General features: G+C 32.3%; 3 protein-coding genes across 3 annotated transcripts; 1 reads left to right on the top strand and 2 right to left on the bottom strand.

Annotated features, from left to right (window-relative positions):
* The first annotated feature begins 3,879 nt into the window (after positions 1 to 3,879).
* LOC146922935 (auxin-responsive protein IAA8-like) lies at positions 3,880 to 7,751 on the top strand. The gene is made up of 7 exons (XM_085715711.1): positions 3,880 to 4,029; positions 4,467 to 4,928; positions 5,156 to 5,328; positions 5,712 to 5,941; positions 6,050 to 6,182; positions 7,156 to 7,217; positions 7,450 to 7,751. Exons 2-7 carry the CDS (start codon positions 4,521 to 4,523, stop codon positions 7,485 to 7,487), a joined length of 1,044 nt encoding a protein of 347 aa, XP_085571837.1. The 5' UTR covers positions 3,880 to 4,029; positions 4,467 to 4,520; the 3' UTR covers positions 7,488 to 7,751.
* A 3,150-nt stretch (positions 7,752 to 10,901) lies between these two features.
* LOC146922936 (serine--glyoxylate aminotransferase-like) lies at positions 10,902 to 14,473 on the bottom strand. The gene is made up of 6 exons (XM_085715712.1): positions 14,357 to 14,473; positions 12,912 to 13,149; positions 12,554 to 12,838; positions 12,091 to 12,457; positions 11,687 to 11,897; positions 10,902 to 11,237 (listed from the first exon to the last, which is right to left on the bottom strand). The coding sequence occupies exons 2-6, from the start codon at positions 13,114 to 13,116 to the stop codon at positions 11,100 to 11,102; spliced, it is 1,206 nt and encodes a 401-aa protein (XP_085571838.1). The 5' UTR covers positions 13,117 to 13,149; positions 14,357 to 14,473; the 3' UTR covers positions 10,902 to 11,099.
* Positions 14,474 to 21,232: 6,759 nt separating this feature from the next.
* Positions 21,233 to 22,024, bottom strand: LOC146922937 (uncharacterized). Its single transcript, XM_085711635.1, has one exon. The coding sequence runs from the start codon at positions 22,022 to 22,024 to the stop codon at positions 21,233 to 21,235; it is 792 nt and encodes a 263-aa protein (XP_085567761.1).
* Between the last annotated feature and the right edge of the window lie 354 nt (positions 22,025 to 22,378).

The following is a 22,378-nucleotide window of genomic DNA, read 5'->3' on the forward strand; positions in this document are numbered from 1 at the left end:
AACCATGCAAATTGGTTATACTTGTGATCAACATTATCCGTAATCAATTTTTTTAAAAACAAATAAATTAAATTTTTCAAAATGACCATTATTCACATAAAATTAAGGAGATCATGAGTTTTAATAAGGACGGTTGTGAAATTTTGCTGTACTTCGATTTTTAATATATATATATATATATATATATATATATATATTGTTAGTAGATAGATTAATTTTTTAAAAAGAAAATAAATTAGTCTCATAATTATCCATGGAAATTGGTTATACTTGTGATGAACATTATCCATTATCAATTTTTTTAAAAACAAATAAATTAAATTTTGCGAAATGACCATTATGCACATAAAATTAAGGAGATCCTGAGTTTTAATAAGGACGATAGTGAAATTTTGCTGTACTTTGATTTTTATATATTGTTAGTAGATGCGGAGATGTGTCTGGATTATAAAATTTGGATAACTCTCATTCATATATTAATATTCGGACATAGATAATGGTGGTGTTTTAAGAGCCCTTGGAGATAGAACTTCAAACTTCAATTTAATCTTATTTGGTCAAAGGATCGGTTTTGACTGTGATTCACAACAATCCCGTAATTTTTTTAAAAATGTTAGGAAAATTCCTTCCATTCCAACATTCATTCAATCCAACTTGATAGGATTCGAACCTGTGTCACGTGAGTATGCCTTAAGACAATAACCACGCTGACAAGGCGAGCTAGCAAATTATTATTTTTTAAATGTTAAGTGTCTTTGTTTCACTCTAAAAAGGGTGCTCTACGCGATAGTTGTCTATTTACTTTTACATAAAGTCCCCTTCTGATATAGTCTATGTCCTCTTAGTAGATGTCATGGGTGTTTTGTTTGTTCGACCCTAGTTTGAGTATTTCCCTTGTATTTTTCTTATTTTTTTCATTTTTTTTCCTTTTGTAACAAAAAAAAATAGTTATGATGAGAAAAATAATTTATAATAATTAGAATATATATAAATACAACATATATTTTAAGATAACACTTGTAATACGAAATAAAAGAAGTAGTAATAATAATAATAATAATAATAATAATAATAATAATAATAATAATAATAATAATAATAATAATAATAATAATAATAATAATAATATAATTGTTTGATTTAAGTGGTCGACCTCCTATGAAGCTCGGATACTTGACACGGTACGGATACGATACGACACCAATATGTTGATACGGGAAAATTTTAAAATTGAAGATATGATACGGCTGAGATACTTAAATAAAAAATTAAATTTAAACGACAAATTAAAACTCATAATACAAACTCTGAACTAATATTCAAAAGCAAAAAAATAGGTGTAAAACCTAGATCAAACAGACATATAACAACAATAAGGCACAACAATAAAATTGTTTTCGCATGTCAATCAACAATATCAGCGTTCTCAACACAACAAAAAGAGACAAAACATATAATGAACAACAACATAAATATAATTATAACATTGATAATAACAATAACAAAAGTGACAATTAGTCAATTACATACATGATATATCCCAAAAAGAGAACACTACTACTTAGTTCATTACATATATCCAAAAAATAATAGAAACATCACTTATCCGACACATATCGGTTTTCCACTGTCTATCCCTCGCGTATCTCTGATGTATCTGAAAAGTATCGGACAATTGTTTTTTAAAAAAATAAAATTTAATCCCCGAAGAATCTTCTAATACGTATCGGTGTATATCGACCAAGTATCGATGCATGATACGTATCAGATACAATACATTATCTATTTTAAAGTATCTATGCTTCAGAGTCGACCTCCATTATCGGGAAATACTTCAGTGACATTAATGTCACGGTACCATTAAATCCTAGCCATACAAAGGTGACATTAATATGTGTTGTATGGCCAAGATGCTCCCCATGATGTGTTGTGTGGCCAGGATTCAATGTCATGGTGCCATTAATGGCACCCAAGTGCTGCCCAAGGGTATCCTCTGATAATTTTATATGAGGTAAATTCAATACATGTATCATTAGAGGTCAGAGTTTAATTGGTTTTTGGCTGGATTTAGATTTGAACATGACAAAAGTTGAACCAATTCAACTAGTTTGAACATGACAGAGTTTCATTTAATTCTTACATCCTATTTATCGGCAAGTTTTGATATATCCTAAACTTTTATTTATTTTTTTCGATTTCTACAAAAAAATTTCATTGGACCACAATCAAGAGTTGATTTAAATCTTGTAGCCTACTATGTCATTTTCAGTTTTACTCTATTGTGGTACATGACCTAGAGTGGAGAAGGGCATAAATCGGGAAATATTTGGTCACCCTTTCCTTATCTGCCCCTTGGAAAGTTAGAACTCAATACCATGTGAAAATAGTAGGTGGGGATCCATATAGGGCTAGACATGTGATAGTGTGGGGGCATATATGGTAATGAAATTATCAATTTTTGTGTATAATACGAAGGTGGTGGATGTGGACATGAAGAAGGGAATCTTGCCACCTTTGTTATTAAAATAAACAAGAGTAATGAGTGGATTGATGAAATTGTTGATAAACTTTCAGTATTGGGTTGAGCATGCCATGTTTTTCTTTGTCTTAATAATCACAATGTTCCTCTCTTTCATGGATGGTGTGTTTCTTTTTCCCGGCCGTCAGAAACAATCAAAGGAGAATGGTATAATACTAATCAAAGATTGAAAGAAACACAATTGGGAAATAGAGAAGCATAAATTATACAAGTATATGGAGAACACCATGATTACATTGAGTGAGTAGTAGTAGCATTTTAATAAAGTAGAGGAGTTCGAGGTTAACATAGTCATTTCAGTTATTTGATCAAGCAACATAATGACTATAAATTAACGTTTTTTAAGGTGATTAAATGGAGTAACAAGGTTTGAATCCGACTCTTGCATATATTATACAATGTTCCTACCAATATAACTAAACTTAGGAGGACTATAAATTAACATTGTTTAACATAAATAAATGGAGTAACGAGGTTTGAATTCGACTCTTGCATATATTATACAATGTCTCTACTAATATAACTAAACTTACAGGGACACGCAAACAAATGTTATGGTCAATAAACAAGGAGACCAACTTTACAAGTGAGTTAAAATCATGACACCAAAACTGTAATTAAGTTAATATTTTATGAGTATTATGGTGATAAGTTGACGGTCCAATTTGTGTAAAGTTGTTTTACACTATCAACCTACCATTATTAAACTCATTTTAATTTTTATTTGTATAAAATATAAATAACAATTTATCACATATATGCTTAAAATCAGAAAACATTGTTTTATACATGAATCAACCTCCACTTCATGAGCTGAGTAATTAAAATATTTTCATTCAAAAAATTGCAAACACATTCCAAAAAAAACTCTAGTATTTGATATATTAGTTTTGTCTTCACACATTTGAATGGCATGTTTCATTTTTTTTTTTTATCGTAAATAATAATACATTTTGGCATATAGCCATTTTTATTTATAAAAAGAACTTATCTACAATAACAACTTTAAATTTTAACTTTTATTAGTAACTTTTTAGAATAAAACAACATTTTCCCATTTATTTATATAGGCCTCCTATTAATAAGTGACATTAGTAATTATCTCAATAAAAACAAAATTGCTTAAGAAAGTTAATTTAGTTGATCATAAGACATCTTCTATCATTAGACATCTTCTATCAACATCGATAAATTTTAATGTATACTTTGACCCTGATGAGTCCCGAGCTAATTCACCCAAACTTTTTGTCATAAAAAAAGATTTTAAAATTGCATAAAGGAACAATATTTTTTGTTGAAACACTTTCTTTAAATTAAAGTCTATAATTTTTTAATACATTGTGTCCAGTTTATGTTACTTTGTGACAAATGGAGGATTCTTAGTTTTTGTTTCTTCTTTCCTTTCTCTTTGTACTGTCAACCAAAACCTCTAAACTCTCTCACTTCTCTTCTTCTTCTTCTTCACTCTTTTGATCTTGCTCATTCTTCAGGTAACATTTCTTCATCTTCACCTTCCATGTTTTGCTTCCATTTTTCTCTCTAACATGTCACCAAAAAACTCATGAAACTATCCACCAGTTTTTTTAGACCAATCCATTAACACAAGTATCAATTTCTATGAAATGGGTCATCAAAAAATTTATGAAAGTTTATATCTTTATGCTAAAATGGTGGTTGGAAAGTGATTTAGTTAATAGTTTGTTTCATGAGTTTTGCACTTAATTTAACTATGTTATGTTTTTGTTAAAGTACTATGTTGTGTTTTTCAATGTTCTTGGTTTAGGAACAATAACAAATGTTGTTTATTCTTTGATGTGTTTTTCATGAGTTCTACATTACATATGTTATGTTTTTGTTTTAGTACTATGTTGTGTTTTTCAATGTTTTTGGTTAAGGAACAATAACAAATGTTGTTCTTTTTTCATAGGGTATTGAAAGATTGAAGCTTTTTTTACTTGTTTGAAACTTTGAATTCATTGTGATGTCTCTACCAAGGCTAGGAATAGGTGATGAAGAAAGTAAAAACAATGTTACTTTGTTGGAAAAAAGTGTGTGTTTGAATGGTTCAAAACCAAAAGAGTTCAACTACATGGGATTATCATCCTCTAATTGTTCATCAGTGGATAGTTCAGTTCCAAAAATTCAATCTTTTAAAGATGAGACCAAAAGTAACTTGAATCTTAAAGCTACTGAGCTTAGATTGGGACTTCCAGGATCACTTTCTCCTGAAAGAGATTCATTAGATTTTTGTTTGAGAAGTTCAAAGCAGTTTGATGAAAAGCCTCTTTTTCCTTTGCACCCTCAAAAAGATGATCATCTTTTTGAATCAAAGCCTGCTGTTTTAGGTAACAAAAGAGGGTTTTCTGATGCCATGAATGTTTTCTCAGAGGTAAATTGTCAATTCAATCGAAAGTGTATGATGGTTTTAAATTGCGGTTCAAGCTATGCTGCGAACTTTTATATTGCAGTTAAAATGCGGAAAAATGCTGTTTATGCAACCCGCAATTGAGTTGCGGACTGCAATTTAGAACTGAAAGTGTATGATCTATCTAATTTTTTATAAAATAATGGAAGATTGTACTAAATATTAAAGTTCCCTCTGAATTGATTATGCAGGAGAAATTGAAGCCTAGCTCCAAAATGCTTGAGAATGTTGCCGGGCAGAAAGTGAAAGCCGATGAAATAGCAACAGTTAAGATTGGTCTTGAGAGGCCTAATGGTGTCGGTGAAAGCAAACCAAGTCTTAATGGTTCTGCAACTAATGGAAATAGCACTGCTCCTGCTAGCAAGTAAGTAGGGTGGTGTGAATTGGCATTAGAGTTTACCGCAAGGTTTTAAATTTAGGACATGTTACGTTTTTTGATACTGCGAATCAAATGCTGTTGATGCAGCCTGAATCACAGTTACTTACAAATGCGGCGACATCAAAAGCCATGATGTCGCAGCTCAGATTGCGGTCAAATAGTGGCCGCATTTCAATTTTTGTGATTTTTGAGAGTCATAGTCAAATGCAGCTGATGCAGCTTGAATCACGATTGTATCACGGTCATGCCAACATCAAAAACCACGATGTCGCGGCCCAGACTTCGGCTGCAAACTTTTTTTAGAAGCTTGGTTTGGCTTAACAATGAAAATGAACTCGGAATGGTGATTGATGAATCTTGTGTGACAGGGCACAGGTTGTTGGTTGGCCTCCAATAAGATCGTTTAGGAAAAATTCATTGACCACTGCTTCAAAGAACAATGAAGAGGTTGATGGAAAATTGGGATCAGGAGGTGCTGTGTTTGTGAAGGTCAGCATGGATGGTGCTCCGTATTTGAGAAAAGTAGACTTGAAGAATTACACTGCATATTCACAACTATCTTCTTCTCTTGAGAAGATGTTCAGCTGTTTCACCATAGGTAGGTAGGAATAGGTTCATTTTTGAATAAAAGAAAAATAGTCTTTCAACGATTTGAGGCAATTTTTGTGTCTGGATCAAGTTACTGCTTATGTTGATGTGATTTCAGGTCAATGTGAATCTCATGGAAATCAGATGCTGAATGAAACCAAGCTGAGGGATCTGCTTCATGGTTCAGAATATGTTATTACTTATGAGGATAAAGATGGTGATTGGATGCTTGTGGGTGATGTTCCCTGGGAGTAAGTTTATGTACTTGGTTTTCTTTCATGCGATTAATGAAGCACAGACACGGATATGACACCGACATCGTCGACATTGGTAGTATGTTTAGAAAATAGAATAATTGAATGTAACCACGTGTGTTGGTGTTGTGTCGGCACACATTCAATCTACATCTACATAAGTATACATCATCAACATTCTACGTAGATAAGTTTTAGACAAACGATTAATCACATTTTATTATCTTATCACGGCGTAAACACATAATGAAGTAGTTAAACTTATGTGTAAAATTTATTTATACAGTCTGATTATGCTGATAAAAATAATGAGTTGTTTTAAAATAATTAGAGAAATACAAATTTTGCAGCATTGTGATTTTAGTTTGAAATAGGTGGTCCATGTAAGGTATATTAATAGAAGGTAAGAAACTGCCATTTTTGGCATTATTGAAGACTGTACAAAAGCAATAAAAGCTTGAATGATAATGGATATAAACCATACTGTACTATTTGTACTGCGTTGGTGACACGTGAGTATAATCAGAACAATGTGACTTCAAATTAAAATGGACCAACAATTTAAGCCAATTCAAAACTTAGCGCTTGTTTAGATTAGCCGTAGTTAGACGAAATAATGGTGTAGCACAATAATTTTGACATAAGTTACACTTTAGAGCTTAAACAAAATCGCAGTGCTACCATGATTCCAATTTCCAAACATGCAGTCATACACTAAATGAATATGTTACATGGGGCTTAGGATTTTGATTATCCTGTTTTCAATTTTGCGTTTCATAGTATTTATTGCTTATTTCGTAAATAATCCATAGCGAATTTGATACGATTTTATTGAAAGGGATGAGGAAAATTCTTAGAGAGGGTCTATGTTTATAAACAAAGTTTTACTAACCTTGTTTACTTCACTTTGATTTTATATCTGCACCCTGCAAACTAATTCCAACACCTAATATATCTCAACTCTTTGCAGGATGTTTATTGATACATGCAGGAGGCTAAGAATCATGAAGAGCTCTGATGCCATTGGTTTAGGTTAGTATTCCATTCATTTAACACAATCAATCTTAAAAATTGTATTGCATATATATACAAAATGATCTTCAAAAAAAGAGATATTTGTTCACTTATCACAAAATAACAGAATCCTACTTCAACTTAATTTACTTTGCCAATTTCTATTTTTGATAAAAATTTTATATATATTATACTATATGTTAGCATTTCCAATTCAAGTACAAATTATGTGTTGTGGTCCATTTTGCAGCCCCCAGAGCAGTTGAAAAAAGTAAAAGCAGGAACTAAGCAGTATCAATAATGGTCACACACACTCTATCTATCTAACTGTCTATGGTGTGAAAATGTTTCTGTTTTTTTGCTTTTATTATTGTCACGATTTATATAATCCCTAAGACATTTTAGTGTGAAAGATTCTTATATGTCTTGTTGTGAAGGATTAGTGTGTGAAACTGTGAAATATTGCATTATATATGTTTGTGGTTTTGTGTGTTGTTGAAAACAAAAAACTGTTTAACTTAATATGGAATGTAACTTTTACAGTTTCTATGACATTGTTTTTAACTTTTGTTACATGTCTATGTCATTCGCTTGTTGCATATAGTAGTTAGGTGTTGGCAAGAACTGACACAAAAAAGATTGAATTCCCATAGTTTAGAGTTGGTATTATTTTTTATGATCACATTTTTAGCCAAACAGTGGTCCCCAACTTGTAACCTTTCTGAATATGGAACAAGATTCTAGTATGACACTTTGAATTGATGAAGTTGGCCTATGAAGCATCGACACTATTCGAATTTGAGATGTTTCGGTGTCGGACACACGTCGGTGTCCAACACTGACACAACACCTATGATTACACTGAAATATGTCATTTTCTCAAATTATTATCCGTGTCGGAGTGTCGGTGTCCGTGCTTCATAGTATATTGGTGATCATTCGATTAAAATAGACGAATTCATATTTTAGGCTCAGATTTTACAGCAAAAAATTAAAAAAATTGCATATTTTATGATATGTTCGATCTAAATTCAATGATCATCGATGTATTGATTGTGTGAATATATGCTGCAAGAAATCGAATTTTGTTGTAACCAATTTGAAAATGGTCATACATAAAACGGCAAAATCCGCGTAAATTTTATACGATAGAGTGATCTTTAGAAAGAGAGTGTTACTTACTGGCCAGACTCGGAGCTCTTGAATCAAAAGAAAGAATAAAAATGTTGTGGTTGGTGATGGTTTGAGTCATTTGCATTAAATAATAGAGATACTGTGACATTGTTGGATACGGTTGTCGGGTTGTCCAGTAGCATAGCATGTGAAGCACTGATTATTGGGTGCAGTGCAGTGCATGGATCTTCCTGCTTCATTCAACTGAAGCATGCACAGTCACAGAAGTGGCATCATCAACAATGCCGAGCCTTCATTGGCTCTTGTTTTTTTGTTAATGAAACATTGTTTGAAGTTCTCGAGATCAAAAAGTCCTTGCATATATAAGAACCTACAGGCTACATAGCCACCCTTTTTTTAGGGTTGGTTTATGTCATATAGACATGAATTTAAATTGGACAGTGATAATATGAGCTTTTTATTAACTTAACTAGGAAAGATACACCATTTAAGATTTGGAAAAAATTGTAACAAAAAAAAAGTAAATAATCACTTTGGTCTTTGACTCTGCACATCATTGCCACAAAGGTCTATGATTTAGGTGGTATGCATGAGATGTCATAGGGTTAAAGTAGAAAATGGTCACTTTGGTCACTTTGGGGATTAAATTCGGGATTTTGGGGATTTGAGATTCAATTTTGGTGTTATTGATTTTCAGTTCAAGGATCAAAGTGATCATTTTCTACTTTCACTTTAGTCTCTGTAATACCTCATGCACGTCACCTCATCAGTTTGCAGAAGTTTTTAAATCTAATGACTAAACTGATAACGGAAGTGCACATTCAGGAACTACTTTGTATTTAATCTTGAATCCAGAACCTTTATGACAACGAGGTACATAGTCAGGGACTAAAATGACCATTTACTCAAAAAAGATTTAGAAGAAATATTAATCTTTATTAGATGGCTGGATTTTGTATCGTTTGAAACTAGAGTGAATGACCATTTACAACATGTTTCTACGAAACTACCTAGCATTGACACCATTGCACATTTGGTCTCTGCATGTCATAGAGATTCGATAAAATTCTACATTTACTATCGAGGCTTAACACAACTATATCCTTTTCATCTAGGCTTGGGACCGACTATGTATAGCAAGGCTGACATATGCAAGATTATACATATAAAATTTAGATTCAATTCTATATATAAGGTAATAAATTAAATTTAAGTAATGTTAACCAAAATTCATAGGAAAACATATACTTATATAACTCATGATGATAATATATGGAGATCTGAAATTTTTGGGGTATTTAGTCATCAATTTTAAAGTGAAAATTAAAACTGATTTCTACATGTAAAAATAACAAACTAAATTTTATCCTCTGTAAAAAAAAAAATTAGATCCAAAATTTTAGTCTTGTAATTTAAGTGATGATGATAAATGGATTGCATATAAAATCAAATAACCACATTTACCTCCTTCTTTTAAATTTAATTTTTAATTTAATTAAATTGAGTTTTTCATACTAGTGATATTTTTTTTTTCATTTTCAATCAAACCAAAATTTTTGTTTATAATTCAATTAATTTAATATTTAAAAAATTAGATGATTATGAATAAATAAATAATTTATTGCAACCATTTAATAATTCTTTTGAGGTCCCCTAAAAAAATCTTATAAGGTTTTGAGTTTGAGAGAAGTGGTTACTAAGTATTAGTTATACGAAAACTGTTAAACACTCAAACAGATGTGGATGCTCTAAGCAGCGAAGAAGTCACGAAAAAAAAAATCTCAGATGTGGAGGGTGAAGACGTAGTGTGGAGAAGGACCCTCGTCCAACCTAACCCATCACAAAGGGCCCCTAAAGACCTCCCTTGATATTCTACAAGGACGAATGAGAAAGAGTTAGAAAAAATCTTCTCCTATAAGTCAAGTTTTATTTTTAATCAAAAAAAAAAAAATTCCAGAAGAAGGATGAATTGATGTGTATGAATGGTATTTCAAGGAAACAACTCATATAAGTCAAGTGACTCGGTGAATTGTTATTTTTGAAAAAAAATATATAGTGAAGTATTATAAGTTAATCTTTTTTTTTTCTTTCATTATTCTAAATAGAGCAATGCTATTTATCAAGAAAGATTTTATCAAGAATTCTTCAAGAATAAAGAATAGCCAATCACAATGCACTATTTGCCACAATTCAAGGAGGTGTGGCTGAAAAATAGGAAGTGGACAAATAAATCATCCAATTAAAATTTGCCAACTATTTCTTGAAAAATTCTTAAGAGGTGTGGCTGAAAAATAGGAAGTGGACAAATAAATCATCCAATTAAAATTTGCCAACTATTTCTTGAAAAATTCTTAAAGCTTTTTTTCTTGAGAAGTAGCATTTTCCTTCTAAATATTATTTTGCTCTCCTTCTTTTGCGAATTTGAATATTGACATATGATCCCAAAAAAAAAAAAAAATCACAAACAACCTAAATTGTTATTTTTGTTGATGCCGAGAAAGTTAACATTCAATATGAATTAGGGGGTATGAATTAGAGAGTGTACGGGATTAAGATTTTAAAAGACAATTTTTCTTTAAAAAAGTTTTGTGAATTTTAAAAGCACTAACAATATTCATAATAGTGTGTCATCAACTTAATTTAAGGTACAACAAGAAGTACGTGACACAACAAATGAAACTGGGAACAAGAAACAACATCTTCTTTGGCATAGATACTGTGTAATACATGAAAGAATAGAAAAGAAATAATCACAAGAATAATGACTCAAATTCTTGAAGGGATTATAGGAACATTGTTTAGTAAATAAGCACTTGCAGCAGCAACTCCACTTCCGAGCTGGACAGGGTAACCCACATCTTTGAGTGTCATCTCCACACCAGCAAGACAACCCAAAAGTTGCAACTGCAAATATATAACATATGAAATGATTATAATTTTTTTTTATAAATGACAATTTTGTATATTATAAATTTTTAACATTGTCTAATGATTTTTTTTATTTGTACTTTGATTTATTAAATTAATGTAATAGTATAAATAACAACATCAACAATAGTTAGTTTATGCTATTATGATTAAATAAAAGCTAGCCTATGCTATTAGATAATTGAATAAATTAATGTCTCTATCTAAAGAAAAGCCAAAAAAAAAAAAATCTTTGACTAATATCCGTGCAATCCCGGAAACAGACTCTTGTGTAAAAACGGGGTAAAGTTGCGTACAATACACCAAAAATGGTGGGACCCCTTCCCGGACTCTGCGTATGCGGGAGCCTTAGTGCATCAGATTGCCCTTTTTAATATCCGTGCAATATGTGACAGTGATGTATGTATGAAAAATAAATAGTTTACCTCATTTAGATGGCCAACATGTCCTATTCTGAAAACTTTCCCAGCAACTTTGTTCAATCCACCTCCTAAGCTTAAATTGTATCTCTTCCATGCCCTACTAACTATTTCACCACTATCAATGTTAGGAGGAACAACAATAGCAGTCACACTAGCACTATACCACTCCTCCTTTTGGCAACAATTCTTCAATCCCCATGCCTCTACTGCAAGCCTACATATAGCATATAAGACATAGGAAACACAATAAATTCAAGTAATAGAAATAAGAATTTTTCGATCCGCATAAAAATTACTTTGACCAAATCTCTAGTTGATGTGCGATTTCAACATATCTCTCTTGCCCAGAACTAGACATCTGAAGTATGGACAAATACCTGACTCAAATACACCGAATTATGAATTACCTGGTTGCTTTGGCTAAACGCTTGTGCCTTAAAATCACATTTTCAAATCCTTCCTCAAAAACCAAGTCAAGGGCTGCTCTTAGACCATAGAGCAACTGAATGGAAGGAGTGTATGGCCAATAAGTTCCCAAGTTGTAGCATTTCAAGTAACCATTCCAATCAAAGAAAGATCTAAGTGATGTAGCAGATTTTGAAGCCTCAATGGCTTTAGGTCCTGCACATACAATTCCCATTCCTGTAGGAAGAGAAAGAGCTTTCTGAGAGCTAGTCACTACCACGTCTACACCCCATTCATCCATGCGGAAATCAAGAGCACCAATGGAAGACACAGCATCAACAATAATGAGTGCTGGGTGCTGGTACTTGTCTGAGTAAAAAAAAAAAAAATACACAAAGTTGTGATGATGACAAAAATATTTAACATAATAATTGAATAACATTCATAATTAGAAGGGATTCTCACCAAGGATTTTTCTCACTTTAGTCAAGTCATTTGTGACCCCTGTTGTTGTCTCATTGTGAACAATACAAATTGCCTTTATGGTATGTGTTTTATCTGAAGCAAGTTTTGATTCTAGAGCATCAAAATCAGCACCCTGACCCCATTCACTTTCTACAACATCAACCTTAAAGTTGAGGCGTTTTTGTTGTTCAATCCAAAGCAAGCTGAATTGGCCAATTAGAAAAGATACAGTACGATCCCCGGGAGACAATGTATTTGTCAATGCACTCTCCCATGCACCGGTACCTGAAACAAAACAAATGAAGAGTCATATATAAACAGATTAATGAACAATTTGTCAAGGCCAATTATACATTACCGGTTGTGGGGATGAGAAATGGGATTCCAGAAGTAGTCTTGAAAATTTTCTTGACATCATCAAGTAAAGTTTTTGTCAATGTTGTTATTGCTGGAGTACGATGATTCTCATTGTTTCTGTTCATTGCACGAATAACATGTTCAGGAATGTTGGTAGGCCCAGGAACAAAGAGATGGTTTCTTCCAGGTCCATAAGCAAAATCCATCTTACTTCTATGCTTCAAATCTCAATCTTCAACCTATTTCAATTCAACCAAAATATAAAATCCATTAAAAATAAATATTTATCATGTTAATTACAATGATCCTTGATATCATTAATTGCCTTATAAGAACGATTTTATGATTTCCAAAACTAAAATTCTTTGTTGAAGAAACTTTCCTTGAAACCTCAGCTCAAATTTTTACATAATAAAAGTTGCGGCTAGAACAACCTAGAATAGCTACGCCTACTATGACACATTGTAGTCAATCTCGGATAGCGGTGTGTAGTGGCCGACCTAAAAAGTGGGATAATGTATAGTCGTATAACAAATGACGGTTACCGATATTTGATTATTTTTTTGGACAAATTACATGAACAATACTATAAGGTATAAATAAACTTATATATTTCTCAAAAAAAAAAAACTTATTTTTAATATAAAATTAAATTTAACACTTAAATCTCGTGAGACATTCATAAATCAAATTACCTAAAAACAAAAAATAGAGAACAAATATAAAAAACCATAAAACAAGAGAAAGCATAAGATAGAAGAGTGTGTTTCGTGGAGGAGAAAAAGAGTTGAAAAAATGTTCCGGTTTACAAAATCCTCAAAATGCCCTAAAAAAAAGTTTTAAAAATAGGGTCAATTTGAAAATTTCCTACTAAAACCAAATAGCGGCGGCCGCTATCCACTAAGCCGCTATAGCATCCAAAGAGGCGGCTATTTGATTACGCACGATTAGCATTAATTGCTGTTTATCGCCATTACGCTACGCGTGGCCGCTATAGCGTCGCTATCGGCCGCTATTGACTACTACGCATATGACATATCACAATTTTATGTGTTATGTGGGTTCTTCATAAACTCTCTTTGAGTCTACATTTCACATAAGATCATCTACTTTGTTTCACAAAAAACTTTGACAATAGTTAAGAGTGGTATCATCTATCTACCTCTACCCTCAAAACTTGAATTTTCCAATTCTAAAACATTTTTGATCGGAGAAAGAATAAGATTATAATGAAATGAAAGTTACATATACAAATATGTTTTTGAAGGCTCCAATTGACGAAATCAAACATAAAATACATGCAGATATATCAAATAGCACGTGAAATTTCTGTGCATAAAATAAGTACATGATTTGATTGAAACAATGATCATCATATGCTAATTTTTTAATTTTTCGAGAAGGTTAGATGGCAAGTGACAATGAGGAAGAAAGGAAGAGAAGTACCTGTGGCGGCCTCTTGTGATGCGATAGAAATTGTGTGCAAAGTGTTAATGAGTCAAAGCCTGTTTATAACAGATATGTAACGTATCATTAATATTAGCTTTTTTATATTCAAATTTCCTAATATAGAGACTATGGAGATAGGATCCATGTCATCATACCGTACGTGGCTGCAGATATATGTTAGGAGAAGAAACAGTCGTTCATATTTTTTCTGTTTTTGTTTTTTTAGCAATGGGTTTTATTTGTTTTCAAACTTGTAATAAAACATGAGTATTAAAAAAAAAACTTTAAATGAAATGAAAGTGGCGGAAGGATAGGACTTAATGCCTCATCATATGTGTCTCATCGATGTCCATCTATGAATTAATTAAGAGTCCGTTTGTTATAACATTTTTAATAGAAAAGTCACTTTTTTTAAATAATCACTTTTAAGAGTATTATATCTGTTTGTTACAGTTTTTAAAAAAAATCAGAATCTAAAAAAAATCTAAAAACAACTTCAAATAAGAAGCTGTTAAGAGCAGCTTCTCAAAAAATAGAATAGATTTTTTTTAGAGGGAAGAGAAAATATGATTTAAAATATTGAACTAATTTTGTAACAAAAAATCCCTTTTATATAGTTGTATCCAAACAAACTAAATTATTTGTTTTAAAAAAAGTAATTTTTATCACGGTAAACAAACTTAAAATAGATTCTGATTTTCATTTTTCATAAAATCACTAAAATATTTTATGTCAAAATCACAAAAAACATTTTTTTTTTCACTACCAAAAAAAATTGTTTTTTTAATCCTCGTAAATGTTATACATATTATATTATAATTCGTTAATCAACTCATATTAAACTTTTGAAAATTAATAAGCAAAACAATTTTAAAAAACTTGAGTTATGTATCAATAATTTACATAGTGTCCCGTAAGTGTAGCTCAGTTGGTAGAGGGACAATGTTTGCAGGGGCCGGGGTTCGAACCCCGGATTCCCCACTTCTCCACACTTTAAAAGTGTGTGATCTAGCCACTAAGCTATTGAACAAAAAAAAAAAATTTACATAGTTAAAAAAGTGTAAATAATTTAACATGCATGCTCCCATCAAACGTCTAAAAATAAACAAGCGAAATGACATTTATAAAAATTATTTTCTGAACATCGTCACGTAATAAAACAAGGGGAGTGCTATGTATAGCGAAAATAACCTCGCGAATTTATCCCGAGCGTACTTTTAACATGTATAGGCTACTAGCTTTCAATTTTTTTAGTGCACACTAACATTCAATATTTACAAGTTTTTAAACACATTAAATTTTTACAAGTTTGTTTTGTTATTTTTTAGTTTAATTTTGGTTTAATGACATTTTTTTTTAAAGAGTTTTAATGACATGTTTGGTCTCTGATGTTTATTTTAAGTTTTAAGTTTTTTTTTATTTGGTACAAGAATTTTAAGTTTTAAGTTAATCCCTTATATTTTAAAAGTTTCAAGTTGATGGAAAATGTTACTCACATTGAAGTAAGTTAATCCCTTCCGTCACTCAACCGTTTAAAGATTTAGGTTGACAATATGAGTGATGAAATTTAACTTATTTAAAAAGTCAGTTTTAATACATTTTTTAATTTTTTTTGTTTTATTAAACTCAGCATCATGCCGCGGAAGGGACTAACTTATTCCTACGTGAGTAACGTTTTGGACCAACTTAAACCTTAAAATAAGCATAAGGGTTCAAGCATGCAATTAAGCCAAAATATGTCTAATTTGTATACATTTAAAGTGTAATTTTTTTTGGCGTGATTTGATTGAATGTCTTAATAAAAAATTTACACTATCAATACATAAAAGTTAAGGTGAACACGATTGTATCCTGAAGTCTAGTTTGATATGTACACATCATTCAATTATTCAGTGTCATATTATATTTTTATATTTATTTATTTAAAAAACATTTGAAAGAATTTTGCCCGTAGGATACCGATACTCAACCAAACTTTAGGGTATCTAAGAATTTACTAAAAATTAATTTACTTTCTTTTTTATAACTATATTTTTATTTTCTATTCCAATAATAAAAGTCATGGAGTATCTCTTCAAAAACAAAAACAAAAAAGGTTCCCCTTAAAAAAATAAAAAAAGGTAATTGAGTAAGTAACCGCTTTTGCACAAAAAAGGTTCCCCTTAAAAAAATAAAAAAAGGTAATTGAGTAAGTAACCGCTTTTGCACTTGTGTCATGTGTGATGATTACTAAGCCAAAACGCAGCTATCCACTCAAAATAAATGTCGTGAGTCTATCGTGAAAATAAGTGTCGCGAGATTAAGCATTTCCGATAAAACAATGCTCCACAATTATCAAACACTCAACAACGTAACAATGTGGTTATTTAACAGATTAGGAGGGACATTCCTTTAAAATCCAAAATTGTTTTAACGTTTAAGTAACCAATTGATGAGTCCAATATTCCAAAAATGATCATTTTTCATCCAAACTCACGAAATTGCTTTGATAATTTGAACTTTAAAATTCTTGTTATTCAAAATGCCATAAAACGGAATGAAAAATGGATATTTGGGCTAAAATGGATAAATGGCAGAATTTTGACCCAAACAGATTTTGTGGATAAAATGGAGAAATGAAATGGAAAGAAAGGGACGCCACACTTTCTAATCCAAGAAAGTGATAAGTCTATGGGATTGAGGATCACCACAAGAAAGGATTCTTGATATGATCAAAATTGGTCCAATCCTGAACCAAAGAGCAATTGCTCAAAAACACACATGGTGTAGTTTTTCACTCAAAATAGTCTTGTTTTTATTCATAATTTTCGCCCCTTATATATATATGAAAGAGGTCACATGCTGTAATACAAGGAATATCAAAGAAAATAACTCATAAAAACTCTAAGAATTCAGCCATTAGTCTAACATTAATGCCTAGTGCTGAATAATTGCAAAAATGGTTACAAATTGATTTAGAATGAGATTGTGCAGCCACAATTGATGGTGGGGGCGTCTCCCATGATGCTAAAAACGTCTCCAATTGATTTCTTCAATGAATGGCCTGAAAGAAAACAATTTATTGTGCTTTAAAGTGTGGCAGCACCACTTCCTTCTTTCCCTTGATGTCATGTGCTATTTTTCTCCCTCCCATTAATGTTCTTGATTTCTTTTCACTATAGTTGATTCAGCATATTATTTTCTTTTTAAAAAAAAGCAAGCACGCCATTTAAAGCTTTTGAAAGCTTTAAAATGGATAAAATACACTAGAAATTCAAACTTAGTGTTTTTGGCCAGAATTGGTCCCTTACACTTTTATTACAACATAAAAATAAAAAACATCAAAATGGGCAGCAAGCAAGCCCTCCCTCCATTCCATTGTGGCCCTCATCATCAATGAATTGATTGATAGAATGATGCTACAGACTTGTTCTTACTCATTGATTTGCCAACAAAGACGCTAACTAAAAATGTAAAACGTAATTTTAGAGCCTAATATTGTTCAAAGATTGTCCCATTGAGTATAATTTAGTTGGTAAAGACATTGCACAATATATGCAGGTCGTCGTTCGAACTGCATACACCTCACTTATTAATCTTAAAAGGTGAATTGTTAATGCCTGAGATTTAAATGCTCAATTAATATACAATTTGCACTCTTTTATTTTTCTCTCACTCGCGCCTCTTATTCTTCTTCTTCTTCTTTCAGGTAGCAAGCGAAACCCTTTTCACCCAAAGCAAACCTTTTTTCTTCCTTGACCAAATGTTGGGCAAAGTAAATTTAACAAAATCAAAACGTGGGCTCTTTTATTTAATTTTAAATCTCAACCATCTACTTTTAATCTAATGGTTGATAATTATTTTCACCATTCTCATATAAGATGGTCATTCTTATAGTATACATCCTATATATATATATATATATATATATATATATATATATATATATATATATATATATATATATATATATATATATGGGAAATGCTAACCGTTGCCCCCAGGGCACTGGTTAAGGATATGAAAAAGGAAATTATATAGTAGTTAATGCATATCAATTGTGTAATTAATATATAATTTTACACTAAATTAACAGTTTACACCCGGTCTAGAACTGAATTATTGTTCCATGCAAAACATGGATGTCCTGTAGTTCCAAAGTGCTGTATGATTTCTAATTGCCCTCGTCGTTGAAACTTGCGATTGTTGGCTTATAGCAATAGCTCTACTCTCTCTGCCAGTTCAAGACCAACATTGTGAAACGAAAATACATACATATTGCTCAGAGAGCGAAGGGCAATAGAACTCTTCAAAACGAAAATACAACATTGTGAAACGAAAATACATACATATTGCTCAGAGAGCGAAGGGCAATAGAACTCTTCAAAACGAAAATACATACATACTGCTCAGAGAGCGAAGGGCAATAGAACTCTTCAAAAGGTGTAATATTACTGTTTTTTGGCTTAAACATTCATCAAGAATTCCAGATGATTTAAGAGTATATCACAAAGGTCAACATATAATTTTGGTGCATTTAGGGTGGATTTTTTTTTTTTTATACTTTCTCGTTCCAAATGCCACAAACTAACCTTACTCTATAATATAAACACAATCAGTGCATTCTCTAGGTTGGTCGCACATTTATTAGGTCGAACATTTTTTTTTTTTGGTCAAGTAGCCTAGTGGCTAGAGCTCACACAATTTAATTGTGGAGAAGTGGGGTGTCCGGGGTTCGAACCCCGGGCCCCTGCATATAATATGCAATAAATTAGGTCGAACATTTATTGAGACCTAAAACTAACTCAAAAATAGTGGCATTTTTAATGCTAACAGTACAATATTATTTATTATAATGATAATTATTATATCTTTTTTCGTCTATAAGATCTTTTACTTAAGGTTCCTATAAAGAAAATTGACACCTAATAATATACTTACGGGATGGGTGAACGCTCACGGCCTCATTCATAAAGGGCATCAATTTTTGTTTAATATAAATATTTAGATGTTCATGATTTTTTTTTAATATTTTTTTTTGAAGAAATCAAAATGATATATTAGAACAAAGGTCATCTTCCAGGTACAAGGTGTACCATAGAAAGATCACCACCAATTACATCAAACGTTCATTGACGAATAAAAAAATTAACCACTTCCCGCACATAATAATGGGGTTTGGCACTTCTCTAGTTTGTTTGAATGAAGCCTTTAACTTGAAGCTTGGTTGGGATATGCTGCACTCAAATGAAGAATGGGCAAATATTCTCAGAAGTAGAGCTATCAAAAGGAGAAAACCTATTATTTATCACATCTTTTCATCTTTATGGAATGGTATCAAACCTGAAATGACAGTGATCACAGAGAATTCAACTTGGCTGATTGGCAATGGGAAAAATGTTAATTTTTGGTATGATAATTGGTGTGGAGATTCTTTGCAAAACACTCTCAATCTCAGCAACACGGATGCTAATAATTATCCACAGGCTGTTTGCGACTTTATTACCAATTTTCACTGGAATATCCCTCATGATATCACAATCAAATTTCCGGCTTTGAATGATCATGTTAGACAAGTTATCCTCCCTCTTGAAGACAAAGATGATTTGCTGATTTGGAAGCACTCATCGTCTGGTACACTATCTCTAAAAGATGCTTATCAATTCAAAAAACCTCAAGCTGCTTCGATGAATTGGGCTTCAAAAATTTGGTGCAAAGACATCCCACCCTCAAAATCCTTGTTGGTTTGGCGATTAATGCATGATAAAGTTCCTACTGATGAGAAGCTAATGGAAAGAGGATGTTCTATCCCATCAATGTGCTCTCTTTGTTCCATACATACTGAGTCATCTTTTCACCTATTTTTTGAATGCAATTTCGCAATTAGGTTGTGGTGTTGGCTAGCTTCCGTTCTCAATCTTAACCTGCACTTTCAATCTTTAGAAGACATTTGGACATTATGTGATAGAGGATGGTCCCCACAGTGTAGAATAGCCGTGACTGCTGCCATTGTGAATATCATGGCTACCATTTGGTTTTATAGAAATCAGGCAAGTTCCATTCTAAAAACATTCATTGGAGATTAGCAATCAATAGTATAATCTCTAGTGTAGCTTTGTCAGGAAACAACACATCAAAAGCTTCTAATTCTTCTGTCAGGGACCTTATCATTTTGAAAAAGTTTAATATCAATATCCATTCCCCTAAAGCTCCAGTCATCAAGGAGGTGATTTGGCAGCCCCCTATTGCCAACTGGGTGAAATGCAACACTGATGGAGCTTCAAACACAACAAACTCTTCTTGTGGAGGTATTTTCAGGAATTCTGATGCTATTTCTCTTTGTTGCTTTGCTGAGAACATTGGAGGTGGTTCTGCATACCATGCTGAGATTTCAGGAGTGCTTAGAGCTATTGAGATAGCTAGCCAAAGGAGATGGTCGAATCTTTGGATTGAAACAGACTCTGCTTTATTTGTGATGGCTTTTAAAAATGAAGCTCTTATTCCTTGCAATCTGAGAAATAGGTGGTACAATTGTAAGCTACTGCTAAATGCCATGAATTTCATTGTTTCTCATATATACAGAGAAGGCAACCACTGTGCTGATAGATTGGCAGCTTTAGGGCTAACTGTCCAAAATTTAACAATTTGGTCAGAAGTGCCTCTTGATATCAGAGAAGTTTATGTAAAAAATCGTCTTGGTATGCCTAATTTTAGGTTTATCAATTTTTAGGAGGTTTTGGTCCTTTGTCCCCCTCCTTTTTCTCTTGTATTTCTCTCTTTTATAATGAAGTTTTGAGGTAGCAGACCTTTACTGCTCCTCTTTTTGGTTAAAAAAAAGGGGTTTGGCACCAGTTAAAAAAGCTATAATGAAAAAAATACAGCATTAGCTTTAAATCACCAGAAAGAAAGTAGCTTGGCATTCTCCAAAAGCTGTGCATGAGAGTTTTGATTACCTTGAAATATTCTAGCATTCCTTTCTTTCCAAATTACCCAAGTTCTAGCAAACCAAATCAAATGCATGAAAGAGCGTCTAGAGTGACCAATACCTAAAGAGGAACCAAACTGAAGAAAGTGGTCCATAATACGATTTGGATCCATAGAATGAACACCGAGCCAATTCCTAACAAGCTGCCAAAGTTGTCCAAAAAACTCACAAGATAGAAATAAATGACTCTCAGATTCATGAAGACTGCAACCACCAACACAATACTGATCCTCAGGAAGAATGATGCCTCTACGGAACAAATTAGTTTTAGAGGGCAAACGATTACGAAACAGACGCCAAGCGAACACCGATACCTTCAAAGGGACGTCCTTCCTCCACAAGAGATTTGCCGAAATATGATCAATGTTTGGCGCCATAGCTGTGAGTAAATGATAGGCACCGCTGGCTGTGTACCCATTAACTATGTCAGGGGTCCACTTCCAGGCATCAACAATATCAACCTGCAACTGAATGGTTAGCAATAAAGTCCTACACTCCACTACTAGCTCTTCCTCCCACGCCCATAACCTCCGCCGCCACTTCCAAGCCTCCCCACCCTCATCCCATCCCCACTCAAACATTTGAGCCACAGAGGAAAATTTGTTCTCAGTTAAATCATAAAGGCGACGGTATTTTACACACAAAGGAACATCGCCAACCCATCTATCTAACCAAAATAAAGTGTTAGCTCTGTTACCCATCTGAAGGCGTAAATTGTCGGTAAACCAACTACCCAATACCGTACTACCACCGTCACGAATACTAACAATATCCTTTCACCACACCGATCCCTCCCTCCCTCTTTTTTTTTTTATATGTCAAATAATTAGAGGGTAACAATTTTTTGTACTCGTTTGTCTTTTTATTTTACACATTTTTGGAAAACAAGAAAAATATAATTTAAAAAATAGATGAAAATAAATAAGAGAATAAATAAATAATTAATTTTGTTGATATTCTTCATCTAATATCAAAGTGGTAAATATATAATGTATAATTTTTCTATAAAACAATAGAAAGTTACTGAATCTTATACGATTATTTTTGAAAATTAA

This window comes from Medicago sativa, chromosome 5 (genome assembly GCF_051527215.1).
Source record: "Medicago sativa cultivar Bolivia chromosome 5, Bolivia_mono, whole genome shotgun sequence".
Classification (NCBI taxonomy): domain Eukaryota; kingdom Viridiplantae; phylum Streptophyta; class Magnoliopsida; order Fabales; family Fabaceae; genus Medicago; species Medicago sativa.

Coding starts and splice junctions, on each gene's coding strand:
- LOC146922935 (XM_085715711.1), top strand. CDS start 4,521: ATGTCTCTACCAAGGCTAGGAATAGGTGATGAAGAAAGTAAAAACAAT. Junction 4,929..5,155: donor CCATGAATGTTTTCTCAGAG/GTAAATTGTCAA, acceptor TTGATTATGCAG/GAGAAATTGAAGCCTAGCTC. Junction 5,329..5,711: donor AGCACTGCTCCTGCTAGCAA/GTAAGTAGGGTG, acceptor CTTGTGTGACAG/GGCACAGGTTGTTGGTTGGC.
- LOC146922937 (XM_085711635.1), bottom strand. CDS start 22,024: ATGGGTAACAGAGCTAACACTTTATTTTGGTTAGATAGATGGGTTGGC.
- LOC146922936 (XM_085715712.1), bottom strand. CDS start 13,116: ATGGATTTTGCTTATGGACCTGGAAGAAACCATCTCTTTGTTCCTGGG. Junction 12,839..12,911: donor ATTTCTCATCCCCACAACCG/GTAATGTATAAT, acceptor GTTTTGTTTCAG/GTACCGGTGCATGGGAGAGT. Junction 11,898..12,090: donor CGTTTAGCCAAAGCAACCAG/GTAATTCATAAT, acceptor TGCTATATGTAG/GCTTGCAGTAGAGGCATGGG.